This window comes from Gamsiella multidivaricata (assembly GCF_025024155.1).
Source record: "Gamsiella multidivaricata strain RSA 2152 chromosome Unknown BC939scaffold_71, whole genome shotgun sequence".
In the NCBI taxonomy this organism is placed as follows: Eukaryota; Fungi; Mortierellomycota; class Mortierellomycetes; order Mortierellales; family Mortierellaceae; genus Gamsiella; species Gamsiella multidivaricata.
The window spans coordinates 150943-164222 of record NW_026251779.1 but is presented as its reverse complement, the minus strand read 5'-3'; the positions used below and the strand labels follow the sequence as shown (position 1 = coordinate 164222).

General features: G+C 47.6%; 4 protein-coding genes across 4 annotated transcripts; all 4 read left to right on the top strand.

The window, feature by feature from the left end:
- Positions 1-14: 14 nt before the first annotated feature.
- BC939DRAFT_427596 (Alpha/Beta hydrolase protein) lies at positions 15-1741 on the top strand. The gene is made up of 5 exons (XM_051553190.1): positions 15-123; positions 213-588; positions 700-941; positions 1065-1176; positions 1275-1741. The coding sequence occupies exons 1-5, from the start codon at positions 54-56 to the stop codon at positions 1681-1683; spliced, it is 1209 nt and encodes a 402-aa protein (XP_051408646.1). The 5' UTR covers positions 15-53; the 3' UTR covers positions 1684-1741.
- Positions 1742-3945, top strand: BC939DRAFT_462448 (Alpha/Beta hydrolase protein). Its single transcript, XM_051557133.1, has 9 exons — positions 1742-2054; positions 2138-2178; positions 2290-2441; positions 2540-2661; positions 2745-2807; positions 2921-3050; positions 3122-3187; positions 3289-3385; positions 3479-3945. Exons 1-9 carry the CDS (start codon positions 1909-1911, stop codon positions 3700-3702), a joined length of 1041 nt encoding a protein of 346 aa, XP_051408645.1. The 5' UTR covers positions 1742-1908; the 3' UTR covers positions 3703-3945.
- On the top strand, positions 3938-5969 carry BC939DRAFT_288954 (Alpha/Beta hydrolase protein). Its single transcript, XM_051551276.1, has 9 exons — positions 3938-4163; positions 4266-4306; positions 4418-4569; positions 4680-4801; positions 4888-4950; positions 5052-5181; positions 5289-5354; positions 5472-5568; positions 5661-5969. The coding sequence occupies exons 1-9, from the start codon at positions 4018-4020 to the stop codon at positions 5918-5920; spliced, it is 1077 nt and encodes a 358-aa protein (XP_051408644.1). The 5' UTR covers positions 3938-4017; the 3' UTR covers positions 5921-5969.
- A 1011-nt stretch (positions 5970-6980) lies between these two features.
- BC939DRAFT_480218 (uncharacterized protein) lies at positions 6981-8172 on the top strand (the record flags this gene model as incomplete). The annotated part of the gene is made up of 4 exons (XM_051558917.1): positions 6981-7033; positions 7065-7142; positions 7204-7647; positions 8118-8172. The coding sequence occupies 4 exons, from the start codon at positions 6981-6983 to the stop codon at positions 8170-8172; spliced, it is 630 nt and encodes a 209-aa protein (XP_051408643.1).
- Positions 8173-13280: the final 5108 nt, after the last annotated feature.

Here is a 13280-nt window from a genome sequence, read left to right as displayed (position 1 = left end):
CAACATCCCCAACTCTTATCTCTCTATCCTATCCGCGCATCTATCAAGAAAACATGCATATCGTTCAGTTTGATCCTTCAAAGTTCAATCATCAGCACGTTATTTGTGGAGGTTACAGTTATCGTAATGAACCTGTTTTTTTTTGCTATCATATGTCATTTGTTGTCCCCTATCCACATTCACTAACCCTAACAAGGATACCAAAACGATAGATTATGTCGACGAGGGTAACAAAGCTGGGATTGCTGTCATCCTAATCCATGGGTTTCCGGACCTGTGGTATGGGTGGCGCCATCAAATTCAGTTCCTGGTTGGACTGGGTCGATACCGTGTCATTGCGTTGGACATGCTGGGCTACGGCGGGTCCGACAAACCTCGAAGCGCAGATCTAGCTACGGACACGGATCCGACGGAATGTCATTATCATCATAATCCTGCATACTCTCCCAGAAATGTAGCCAGTCATGTCGTTGCACTGTTGGATCATTTGGGAGTGGAAAAGACGGTGTTGGTCGGTCATGATTGGGGAACCGGGATCGTTTCACGTGTAGGGTGGCACTTTCCTGATAGAGTCCTTGCTGCAATTGCGTATGTATTCCACTTGCTACTGCACTGGAGACATGCTGCCGTCTTTTTTTTTTTTTTTTTTTTTTTTTTTTAACTAAAGGGCCATGTCCTTGTTAATATGGCACATCATAGCATTGGCAATCCGTTTAGGCCAATCACGAAAGAATTAATGACAATTAATGACTATGTTAACGAGAATCCGGCGTTTCAGTACTTTGAGCACTTTGTGAGCCCAGAGGCGGTTCAAGATTTTGACGAGAGGGTAGGCTGTCTGTATCGCTTTCTCCTGCTGTGCGTTTCGATGCCATCAACTTACGATATCATGATTCCCGGACGCATGCTTCACGATAGATCGAAGATATTGCCAATGAACTGTTCTCAGAAGAGAATGGACATAGCGAAGAGGTAGTATTTAGCAGGATCCTATCAGAATGTCGCGAGCAACCCTGGATAGGTCGTTAATATGTTTGATACCTCTTACACCTCTTAGGATCGAGCGTACTACCTGAGCAGCTTGAAGAGAGGAGGTTTTCATGGGCCGCTGGCCTACTACAAGACCTTCAAAGCGAGCCACCAAGAAGAGCAATGTATATCGCTACTTTATCACTCGTATGAAGGGCATTTCGCATCATAAACAATGGTGCATGGCCACAAAGACGAGTCATTAAAAGTTTGCGACATACATTCTCAGATTTGATAGGAAAAAGGTTTGCGATTCCTACTCTTCTCTTGATCGTCAACAACGACCCGATCCTTCATCCAGAGTATTGCCTCCAAGTGCCCAAGGACTACTTCGACAACCTTGAGATCGACTACGTTGAGACTGGAGAGCATTGGATCCTGACGCAGAATCCGGATACCGTCAACCGAAAACTTGAGCGTTACCTGGGGAAAATCTCCAGCAGCTTCGACTATCAGGCACGCAAGAGCACACCCAGTATCAAGTCAACAATTGGCAGTCTCGTCCGTCGTCGTACAAGCGCGGTTCTTAGGATCCCAGCAGTAGCAGCGGGCGAAACTGATTTCAAAAACTGGTCAAGTGTACCCGGCGGGAGTTCGAGTTCTGCAAAGAGAATTAGGGCTACAGAGCACGGCCACATCTTAAGCAAACTTTGATTGATACCCCAGTTGCGCACACATAATAATAAAGACGGACTTGACGTTCGATCAGCCTCTTGGTTTATGTTGACGAATAGAGTTTTCGAATGAAAAGTGCTCTCATCGATTCTTGTGAGTAAAGTTTTATCTTCCCACACATAAAACACCTCTCTTCTTTTCCCTCTTATTTCTCAGCATCGTCCTTTCACGCTCTTCCTTTTAACCCCAGTTCACCTCTTGAACATGGATTTCTCCAAGATCCATATCTCTGCCGATAACCCTGATGTCCTTCCGACTCTGACATATGTTCTCGACAACCTGCAAGCCGTCGAGGAGCGCCATGCAGAAATTAACTCCAAGCCAACTGTTCCGGAGTATGCGGTCTCCAGGTGCGCGAGAAAAAAAAATGATATTCTTTCTGAACGAGAGCTGCACCAGGATACATTTTTACGCGTTAATATTCTTTCATCAGCTTCAACCACAAGTATGCCACTCTCAACGGCTACAAGTATCGTGAGTGCACAATTGTGATCCTCTGCATGGTTCTTCGCTGCTAACTGGTTGTTGCTGTGTTTCAGTGCTTTGTACCTGACCTTTATCTTCTTCACCTGCTGGTCATGCCAGATTACGTCGAGGAGGGAGATCCCAACAACGAGACGCTGATCCTCATCCATGGATTCCCTGACTTGTGGTATGGATGGCGCTACCAGATCCGCCACTTGGTCAAGCAGGGCTATCATGTCATTGCTTTCGATAGTCTTGGATCCGGTGAAAGTGTAAGCCCGTTATGTGGTCGCATCATTACATGGCGTGGGGGTGTATGAAAACACACAGAGGCATGTTCTAATCATTATACACTGGTACCAACGCTTAGGACCATCCAAGGTGCGATGGCGATAACTATGACCCGTACCGTGCCAAAAATCTTGCTTCCAACCTGATCGCGTTTTTGGACCAAAAGAATCTCGACAAGGTGGTCTGGATTGGCCATGACTGGTACGAAGCGTGGGGCAAAAACGAAGGTGCCCATCAAAATTTTGCGTTGCTGAGCGTTTTTTATACCTGTTTTTACAACGTAGGGGTGCCATTCTCGTTTGGAAGATTGGAATGTACTACCCGGAGCGCTGCCTCGCCAACATCAGGTATGTTTGTTACGCAACCGTGGCGCGCAGATGGTACACTGCTTCACTCACAGTTTTGGTTTTCGGTACAGCTGGCGCATATTTGGTAACCAGTGTTCGCTTTGATATAACAGTGTCGGAATCCCGTACAGTCAGCCTACCTTTGAGTACGTCCCGGCGCAAGTTCTGGCCCAGCACTTTCCTCAGTTCAGATACTTTTGCCTGTTCCAAACCAAGGAGCCGGATACGTGGTTCGAAGGCGATGTAAGAATCCTGATGGATTTTTTTTTGTCGCGCATTCTTCACACATCTTATTAAGCTTTTTATGCGAGTAGCCCAAGAAATTCGCAACAGCCATGTTCAATTCTGTTTACGGCTCGGGCATTGGTACATCGGTGCAAGTAAGTATTCACATTAATCGAATTCTGTATGGCATTAACGATGGCGAACATTACGTGCGTAACCTGACCTTTATTGGCTCACCCTCCTCATGGTTCATTAGGAGAAACAATTTTACATCGACAGCTTTTCACAAACCACCTTGCACGGCGCTATCAACTACTACCGTGCCGTCCCATTCAATCATGAAGACGAGCTACGTAAGTTTGATGACTATGCCATGGGTTTTCGTTTCCATTGTGAGTTTCAATTGCTCACTGTTTTACTACATCATGTTGCCGTTCTTATCACAGCTTTCGTCGGCAAGCCCTATACGGTTCCTTCTCTTCAAATTATCATTGAAAAAGACCCTGTGGTGACTCCGGCGCTGATGTCTTTATACAAGACCGACACTGCCGTGAACCTGGAGAAAGTCTCGATCTCGGAAGGAGGCCATAATGTCCACACCGAGAATCCTGAAGGCCTCAACAAGGTCTTGGATGATTACCTGGCCAAGGTTTTCGATAAGAAGAATTAGCCGTAGGCTAGACTAGTGAAGGAGCAGGAAAAACAGGGCGCAATAGAGCAACTCAATTGGGTTGGCTACAATGAGCTGCTGTGCGACCGCTCTCGTCTCTTTGAAAGCATTTTGTACACCCGTTCTTGCATCGAGGCGAATGGTTACTCCGTCAGAAACTCCTGTTGACAGCACGGAAGAAAAGCAGGGAGCCCATTGAACGATGGGCGCAATAAAAGATAAAAGTTCCTTTCTTTCCCTTTTGTTTGCTGCTATATCTATCCCCTCCTCATTGCCATTCTCACCATAATCACTCTTCCCTCCCACGTTTCCAGAATGTCTGTCGCCCCAAGTTCTCCAGTCGATGCTACCAACATCGATTTGCAGAAAACGTTGCAGGGGGTTATCGACAATCTCCCCGCCATTGAAGCTCACCACGCTGCTGTATCCAAGCCAACGGCCCCAGAACACGAGGTTTCGAGGTATGCTTGGATAAAAGGACGGGCGTTCCATACGGCCTTGCACATCGTCAGAGACCAATGCTAAGCATTTTGTTCTCATATCTGTTTACATGGATACACTAGTTTCAACCACAAGTATGCTACCCTCAACGGCTACAAGTATCGTAAGTGCACGATCGTGATCCCTTGCATGGTTCTCCGCTGTTAACTGGTTGTTGCTGTGCTTCAGTGCTTTGTACCTGACCTTTATCTTCTTCACCTGCTGGTCATGCCAGATTACGTCGAGGAGGGAGATCCCAACAACGAGACGCTGATCCTCATCCATGGATTCCCTGACTTGTGGTATGGATGGCGCTACCAGATCCGCCACTTGGTCAAGCAGGGCTATCATGTCATTGCGGTCGATAACCTCGGTTATGGCGAAACTGCAAGTCTAATTTTTTTTTTTTCATAATTGGGTTATCTACAATCGCACGTCGACAAAGCAAACGCGACGTATTTCTGATGTACATGTGTTATTCTCTAATCGATATTTAGGACCATCCAAGATGCGACGATGGAAACTACGATCCGTACCGGACCAAGAATCTCGCCTCTAACTTGATCGCTCTGGCAGACCATCTCAATCTCGAGAAGGCTGTCTGGATTGGTCATGACTGGTAGGATAATGAGCATTCTTTTTCACGGTATAGGATGACTGGTGCTTTCCATACTCAGAGTCTTCGTTATGCCTGGTTCATATTAGGGGTGCCAACGTTGTTTTAAAGCTTGGTTTGTTTTACCCGGAACGTTGTTTGGCTGTTATCAAGTAAGCGGGCTACCATACGTATCAGGGGCACGGAGGATGTGGTCAGCTCGAAACCCCAACACTTAAAACAATTTTGCATCGATCGTTCCGTTGTCTGACAGCATCGGAGTCCCCTATGCGCAGCCCCAGGCAGAGTATCTTTCGCCATTTGCGGTCGCAGAGGTGTTTCCCCAATTTAAGTACTTTGCTGTGTTCCAAACCAAGGAGCCGGAGACCTGGTTCAACGGAGATGTAGGTCCCCAATTGCCTGTTTGTTCCTTTACATCGCTTTAATGTATTCTTAAAAAGAAGAAGAAGAGTGCAAGCACTAAGAACAATCCGCTGGGTGAGGTTTGCAGGGCAATATGTTTTCTACTGCGCTCATCAGCTCCATCTACGCACATGGTACTGGTACATCAATTCAGGTAAGTGCTTCCCTTAGTACTATCGATACCATCGGCAATATTCTCGTCACTACAACGCGCGTTTTTTTTTTTAAAAATAATCGTACCAACATCACCCTTCTTCTTCATGTCATATAGGAGAAGCAATACTACATTGACCGCTTTTCGCATACCACCCTTCATGGCGGCATAAACTACTATCGCGCTACGTTTTTGAACTATCAGGATGAACTTCGTGAGTGGCAGTTTTTTCGGATAAATCGTTACGGCAGAGTTGTGGATCGTCCTCAAAGCTAACTGATACGCACTATTTATTTACTTCCACAGCATATGTCGGCAAGCCCTACACAGTCCCTGTGCTTCAGGTCGCTGTGGAGAAGGACCCAATCCTGACTCCGGAGTTCTGGGCTGTGCATAAGTTCGACACTCTAGTAAATTTGGAGGAGGCCAAGATTCCCGAGGGTGGACACAATGTCCACACCGAAAATGCTGAAGGAACCAACAAGGTCTTGACAGAGTACCTGGCAAAGATGTTTGGAAAGAAAGACCAGCAGCAGCAGGAGCAAACTAAGGTTAAGGAAGAGTAGTCCAGCAGTCGAAAGAGGATCTCCAGTAGACAGGGAATAAATAGCGAGCAAAAGAGGGACAGTTGTCCTTCACCCAATCTTAGCGCGCAGGAACTTGTTTACACTCATATGTGTAGTCTATAGTCTTCATTTTGACAGGATGAGCGGTGCTGTGCGCTTTGTTAACCATCTCCTTCCTGCATGAAGGAACAAACACCGGTGAGCCCAAGACAATAACAACAACAACAAAAAACCTTCTGTACTGTAAGAGCACTCATCCAAGGCTCGTTGAATACGGTCTCTGAAGGAAGCATACGACAGTCTCGTAGCTATCGAAGCCCATCATGTGGCTATGTACAAGCCGACAGCCTCGGAGTACGAGGTCTCCAGGTATGCGGGGGAGGAATACATAGTTCTTGAAGCAAGAACTACGGTAGAATCCATTGCTGACACTTTTCACGTTGGTGTCCCTTCTTCCACTTCAACCACAAGTACATGATTCTCAACGGCTACAGATATCGCATGGGTATTACTATCTCAATGAGCATTCAGCCCGAAGGAATCAAATCGTGAATCTATTGTGTAACCAAGTTCATGATCGCCATCGCACGTTTCATCCAGGGCGTTTTGGTAGTGGGAGGTACCGGTTGAGTCCGCCACGAAGAGTGGTACGCGTAAAACTTACGACGTTGTATTTGCTTCTCCTGTATGACACGAAGAATTATGAGATTTTGGCATGAATCCTAACAGGTGCGTTGTCAAGACGAAAATAATTCCAAGCGACGGTATCCACACGGTAATAGAGAAAAAACACTTAAGCCGATGCACCAATATCATTACCGTAGATGGCACTGAGCATTACCCTACAAAACGCCGTGGGCTACATTTGTCATTTACAACGCTTGCATTCGACGACACCCTCGACAATTTAAGAGCGCTGAGCTACAGTACATTAGATATCTTACGTTTCCTTCGAACAGTGTCTGCAGTTCCTCTGTTTAATAAACCTTAAAGTCTTGCAATCTGGTGAACTCTTCCTGGGGCTTCTGCAAAAGGACTTCTGACGTTACATTTGGTAAAAATGAGGTGCATAGTGTTAGCAATTCAGCTTTGCTTTCTCTTTGGGCAGGAGTGGTAACACAGCCGGCTGACATTACGCGAGCAGCGCTCAGGAAAATACAGGCAGACCTTCCAAACAAAAGTGGAAGTCCTATGCCGACGAACAGGACCCCTGTAAGAAGGTGTAAGATGCGTGCCCAGATTTGTGTCCACACGCCCGCTCAGATGTCTGCGCAGGTGCCTAGGCGCCTCCAGCTAGACTTTCAGTTGTCTGATCGGCCGTCAGCCGCGCCGCTGCCCTCCTCCACACCAGCCACCAATAAGACCAACACCTTTGGTATGTCACGCGCAGTGGACACCATTATACCGCTATCGAGTGCCATTTTTCTGTGGACAACACCCGAAGCTGCTTGTATGCGTGCCAGCGTCAGAGCCTGCTTTGCCTCCAGCACGGGCCACAGCCTCAAATGCGGGTATTCGATTCTCCAGCTACTCCATATCCGAGAACATGCTACCCCGGTTGAGAGTTCCTTTCTGCTTGCTTTCCTCAAGCGCTATCCAGGACTCACGGACGTGGCGCTTCTGGCTATCCCTGAGACTCGTGCAAGGAACCTACTACAGCTACTCGTATTCCACTGCTCCAAGGTCGGCTCGGTACAGTCCAGCAATGGTTTAGAAAGGTGCCAAGGGTACGGCGTGGAGTCAGCTTGTTTTGTAGAGATGGCCCTACCACATAGGTACCAGCAGCTGTGGAGATATGTGTTCGCCATGGAGATATATGTTCTCTATGGAGAGATGTGTTCGCCATGACCAGGAGTCGACCCCGGACGGACAGATTGTAAGTCAATGGCTCTTACCAACCTGGCGAAGAGCCGTGCACGGTATAAGAATCAAGGTGAATTCTTTGGTTTCCACCAATCGTAGTGATTCATGTGTCGAGGGGGTCTACACCATGTCTTCTCGGCTAAGAGGGTTCTGGGTTATGTGTTGAAAATGTTAATGCGAAAGGCCTGGTGCCCCTCGACACATCTTTTGACTTTTTCTTCCATGTGCTATATCTTTTTTTTTTTCTTTCTTTTTTTTTTTTTTTTTTTTTTTTTTTTGGCACCCATTGTGGAGGCACCTAGCAGCAGCGGATGTTCTGTGTATTGTATTTTAGCTTGATGACTGAGGCAGCTATGCGTGGTCAGCTGAACCTTAGAAGAGAAAAGTAGGAGCTACACGGCGCTAAAGTCGGATTGGCACACCTAAGCTCACATCGATCGACTGCCGTCAATGCTAGATGCTGGCGCCGATTTAATGTGCTGGCCGAGACGGCAACAAGTCGAACCCTTACTGGGAGCCCATCCCCTGCAGCTAGACATACATCGCAGCAGTGAACTGCAGCATTTGGAGTGATAACAGGGCATGTTCGCATTTGATGTTGCAAAAGCACACCGCGCAATGTGCGTTGTGCAGTGTGCGTTGTGCAGTGTCCGTTGTGCAACGTCCATGGATCGACGTACTCTACGCATATCCCTTGCATGGGCTCTTATGGCACAGCAAGAAACCTGCAGTCGGCCGTCAGAGTGTCCCACTTGCCTCCAAAGAAACCAAACCGAGAGCCAGCTTGGACAAAAACCAGTACAAGCGCCTCGATGTACTGCTGCTGCTTCTACTAGCACCGGTGCGAGTGTACTAATCATCTTCAAAAGGCCTACATCCTGTCCTTCAGTTACATCGCTGTCAATACCTCCAGCACAAAGCGAGCATGTTATCGATCGCACAAGGCAGCTGTTGGAGCAAACAGTAACTGTTTCTTTATTTCATTTCATTTCATTTTATTTACTTTATTTTACTTTATGTCATCCTACTTTGCTTTACAATTTTGTAGGGGGACAAGGAAGAAGAAGAAAAGAAAGGAAAGGAGGAGCGGAAAGGAGGGAGGGAAGGAGGGAAGGAAAGGAAAAAGAAAAAGAAAAAAAGTCGGCTTACTATTGGTCGGTCTTACTCAGAAAATTAAAGGCCGTGCAGGGCACACCTCGAGCAGGTTGCAAGCCATGGTGCCCCAAAAAACCACGAATGTGGGAAAAAAAGAGTGGATCTCACGCAGCAACTCACCAACCCCCGCTGACCCATCTTTGTTGTTGTGACCCATGTGGTCTGCTCTGCGCTTGACGGGGCGGCTTCGTGTTGCCAAGAACACCCTGGTAGGTCTAGTGCCGGTGATGATCAGGGCATTTGTTCTGCGCGATTGGGGGTTGCACATGGGGTTCGAGGGCTAATAAAAAAAAGATGGCGAAAAATGTTGCGCTCATTGCTGTTCAGAACGGAACTGCTGGTCAAGAAAAAACGCAAAGAGGGGGACCCGCTCTTCGCCGCCCACTGCTAGCCCTAGGCCTCAAAAATGAGGCTGTTCATCTTTGATTTTTTGTTTTTCGATTTCATTTTCATAGTTTTTTCGTGTTCTTCGTCCCGGTGATGAACAAAAAAAACTAGAAACGAATACGGAAAAAAAATACAGGGGAAAAAAAACAACCGAAACAGAAAAAACAGAGAACCCCGGTTGTGTACTCGCACGGTTGACTTTGCGGTGTACAAAGTCCAAGAAACCTCTAGGAAAGGTGGGGAGAAGGGGGAAGGAGAGCGACAGAGAGAGAGAGAGAGAGAGAGACAGAGAGACAGAGAGAGACAGAGAGAGACAGAGAGAGACAGAGGGAGAGAGAGAAAGCAGTGGAGAGGTGAGTGACGGTATCAGAGTGCAGGTGCAAAGAGCGGAGGCATGGGGAGTAGAGGCTCGAAGAGTGCAGGTGCAAAGAGTGGGGGCTCGAAGAGTGCAGGCGCAAAGAGCGGAAGTATATAAGGTGAAGCTGTGAAGAGAGGAGTGGAGAGAGTGCAGCTGAACGTTAGTACTTGCCTTGACGTTGAAGCAGCGAGGTACAACGGCCGGTTTATATATTGCCAGCGCCACCATCAGCTGGAGCCATTTACGGACGGGTGCATTGCGACCGCTCCATCCACATAATGAAATTCGCCCACCAGAACAGGCACTCGCGCAGATACTCCTGCGGAGGCGCATGCAGAGACACACCCAGTACCGATAGCTGTATCGGTAGCAGCATCGATCGCAGCAACGCTAGTGGACGATACTGCTCCCAAAACGAGACAAGAATAAGTAATAGTAACAGCAGGGAAGAAGAGCGAGGACAAAGAACGCAGACACACACAGTGAAGACAATGGTACTCTTTCGCAGCAGCACACTTATAGGCGGTGGCTGTTGAAGACGCCCCAAAGCGATCTTGATCTGCTCGGACCAAACTATCCACTTTTGAACACTCGTTGCTGGATGGACCCCTTCAATAGCTGATTTACGATCCATAGTTTAATGCTCCTGTGCCTGGATCAAATAAAGGAATATCACCCACTGCAGCCGCTAGAGGGTGACAGACTGGCACAAGCCCTGTAACGCACATCAACAAATGCGCCAAAAGAAAATGCTACAAGTAACAGCACCCGTGGGGACCTAATAGAGCCGCACCGTTGACACCCTGCAGCCTCTTCTGTAGTGCAGCCTCTTCTGTAGTGCAGCCTTGTGTAATCACAAAAATAAACCACTGATCCCAGGATCAGAGTGATCAGCAATGAGGATCGCGGCAGTTGGCAATGAGCAACAGCAGCCCTGCCGCTCTCCATGATAACGCAGACCAGGGTGTGCTGTGGAGAGCAAGGAATGGGTCCCGTCGCCGTCTTTGGCCCTTCTGGTCACTATGGCCTGGCCAGGGTGGTCTAAACCTTGACTACTCCACGTGTATGTGGCCCATGCATTTGATTCTTGATGTACGTAATTGGAACTCTCTTTGTTTACAGCCTAAATTTGTGGCCCAAGCACTGCACTCCCAAAGAGGCTGTGAATTTGGCTGGTGCAGCGACCATCATTGGGCCAAGCGCAGGTATCGCTTGTGTTCTTCTTTCAGCGCATCGATATGTCTTTTTGCTTTTCTGTGTTTCGGCGACTCATTTATTGTCTACGATCTATCCACTGTGCTCTATATAATAAGACGTGCAATGAAGACCGGTTATACAGGGGAGCCGAAAACGGTATGCCCCTTTCGCAGTGGACTCTTGGTCATAATGGAGACCAGCGAAGCAGAGTTGGTCAGAACGGCGCCTAGAGAATAAGAAAAGGATGACGGATAAAGAAGAGAAAAAAAATAAAAATAAAAATAAAAAATGAAAAAACAAAAGCAAAGAAACCTTTCTACACCAGCCCAAGGACCGGCACCCAACTGTTGCAGATACGCCGCCCGTTCCGTAGGGCCATACTAAAGCATCGATACTGGATGGAACAAAGTAAGGACAGAGCAGTCTACGACTCGATATCTATCAGCAACTTGCTCCTCCTTTCCCACCTCCCACTCCCCTACACGGCTCTGGAGCAAGCATCAAAGACTACGTTGGTAAGCTCAAGGATGTGGAGGCACATCTCGATTCCTTCCACAACAGCAACGTGGTCCTCAAGAAACACAAGTAGGATGCAAGAAGGGCGCGAGGCGAGGAGTATAAGCGGATTGCCAACCGTCTTCTCAAGATTGTCAGCGGATCAATTGGCGCCAAGAGAGAAGACAGCAACGGAGTTGTGACCGGCGTGGGTCTCGGGAAGTTTTCTACAAAGACCAGACTGTCTTCTTTGCACGAGTCGTTCCAATCGTACTTTGTCTAGAAAGTAAGTGGCCGATGATGCCCCTTAGTGACCCTGTAATTGCTCTCTTTTGCGAGACATCATGACTAATCTCACCTCTCTCTAGGCTAGATCGCTTGGCTACATTGTTGTAGGTGTAAATGAGTATTGCACCTCGAAAAAGTGTCCAAGCTGTGAGGATTTTGTTGGTCAGGTCAACATCCGCCGGCTTTATTGTCCAATGTGCAAGACACTCATACATCGTGATATCATGGCCGGCCACAACACCAGCAATTCAGTCCGTGATGCGCGGTGTGCTTTTGCAACATCAAATGCGAACATGCCCTGTTATCACTCCAAATGCTGCAGTTCACTGCTGCGATGTATGTCTAGCTGCAGGGGATGGGCTCCCAGTAAGGGTTCGACTTGTTGCCGTCTCGGCCAGCACATTAAATCGGCGCCAGCATCTAGCATTGACGGCAGTCGATCGATGTGAGCTTAGGTGTGCCAATCCGACTTTAGCGCCGTGTAGCTCCTACTTTTCTCTTCTAAGGTTCAGCTGACCACGCATAGCTGCCTCAGTCATCAAGCTAAAATACAATACACAGAACATCCGCTGCTGCTAGGTGCCTCCACAATGGGTGCCAAAAAAAAAAAAAAAAAAAAAAAAAAAAGAAAGAAAAAAAAAAAAGATATAGCACATGGAAGAAAAAGTCAAAAGATGTGTCGAGGGGCACCAGGCCTTTCGCATTAACATTTTCAACACATAACCCAGAACCCTCTTAGCCGAGAAGACATGGTGTAGACCCCCTCGACACATGAATCACTACGATTGGTGGAAACCAAAGAATTCACCTTGATTCTTATACCGTGCACGGCTCTTCGCCAGGTTGGTAAGAGCCATTGACTTACAATCTGTCCGTCCGGGGTCGACTCCTGGTCATGGCGAACACATCTCTCCATAGAGAACATATATCTCCATGGCGAACACATATCTCCACAGCTGCTGGTACCTATGTGGTAGGGCCATCTCTACAAAACAAGCTGACTCCACGCCGTACCCTTGGCACCTTTCTAAACCATTGCTGGACTGTACCGAGCCGACCTTGGAGCAGTGGAATACGAGTAGCTGTAGTAGGTTCCTTGCACGAGTCTCAGGGATAGCCAGAAGCGCCACGTCCGTGAGTCCTGGATAGCGCTTGAGGAAAGCAAGCAGAAAGGAACTCTCAACCGCGTGAGTTGAATTTCACGTTATTTTCATCATGAAATCCCCTTCTTCCTACTGCGTATGCTGGCATACCCTTTATGGTCCCCTCATCATCGAGAAGGACCCGACTGTAGCTCAGCCCTATTATGCTGCATTTCAGACCGACAATGCCGTGAATCTGGAGTAGACATTAATTCTGGAGGGAGGCCACGATATCCACACGGGGAACGTAGAGGATCACAACAAAGTCCTGAAGGATTATTTGGCCAAGGAACCAAAGAAGGAGAAGCGGTAGAAGAAAGGTATGGATGAGTACTCAGGAGGTCAGAGAATGCCGAAGAAAGTAGGATTTCAATAAAAAAAAAAAATTAGCGACAAGCTCTAAGCGCTTTGGGCACATGTGTATCTCCGTAGATAATCTGGGAAGGGATCACCCTCAATGCCGCCTTTTTTTTTT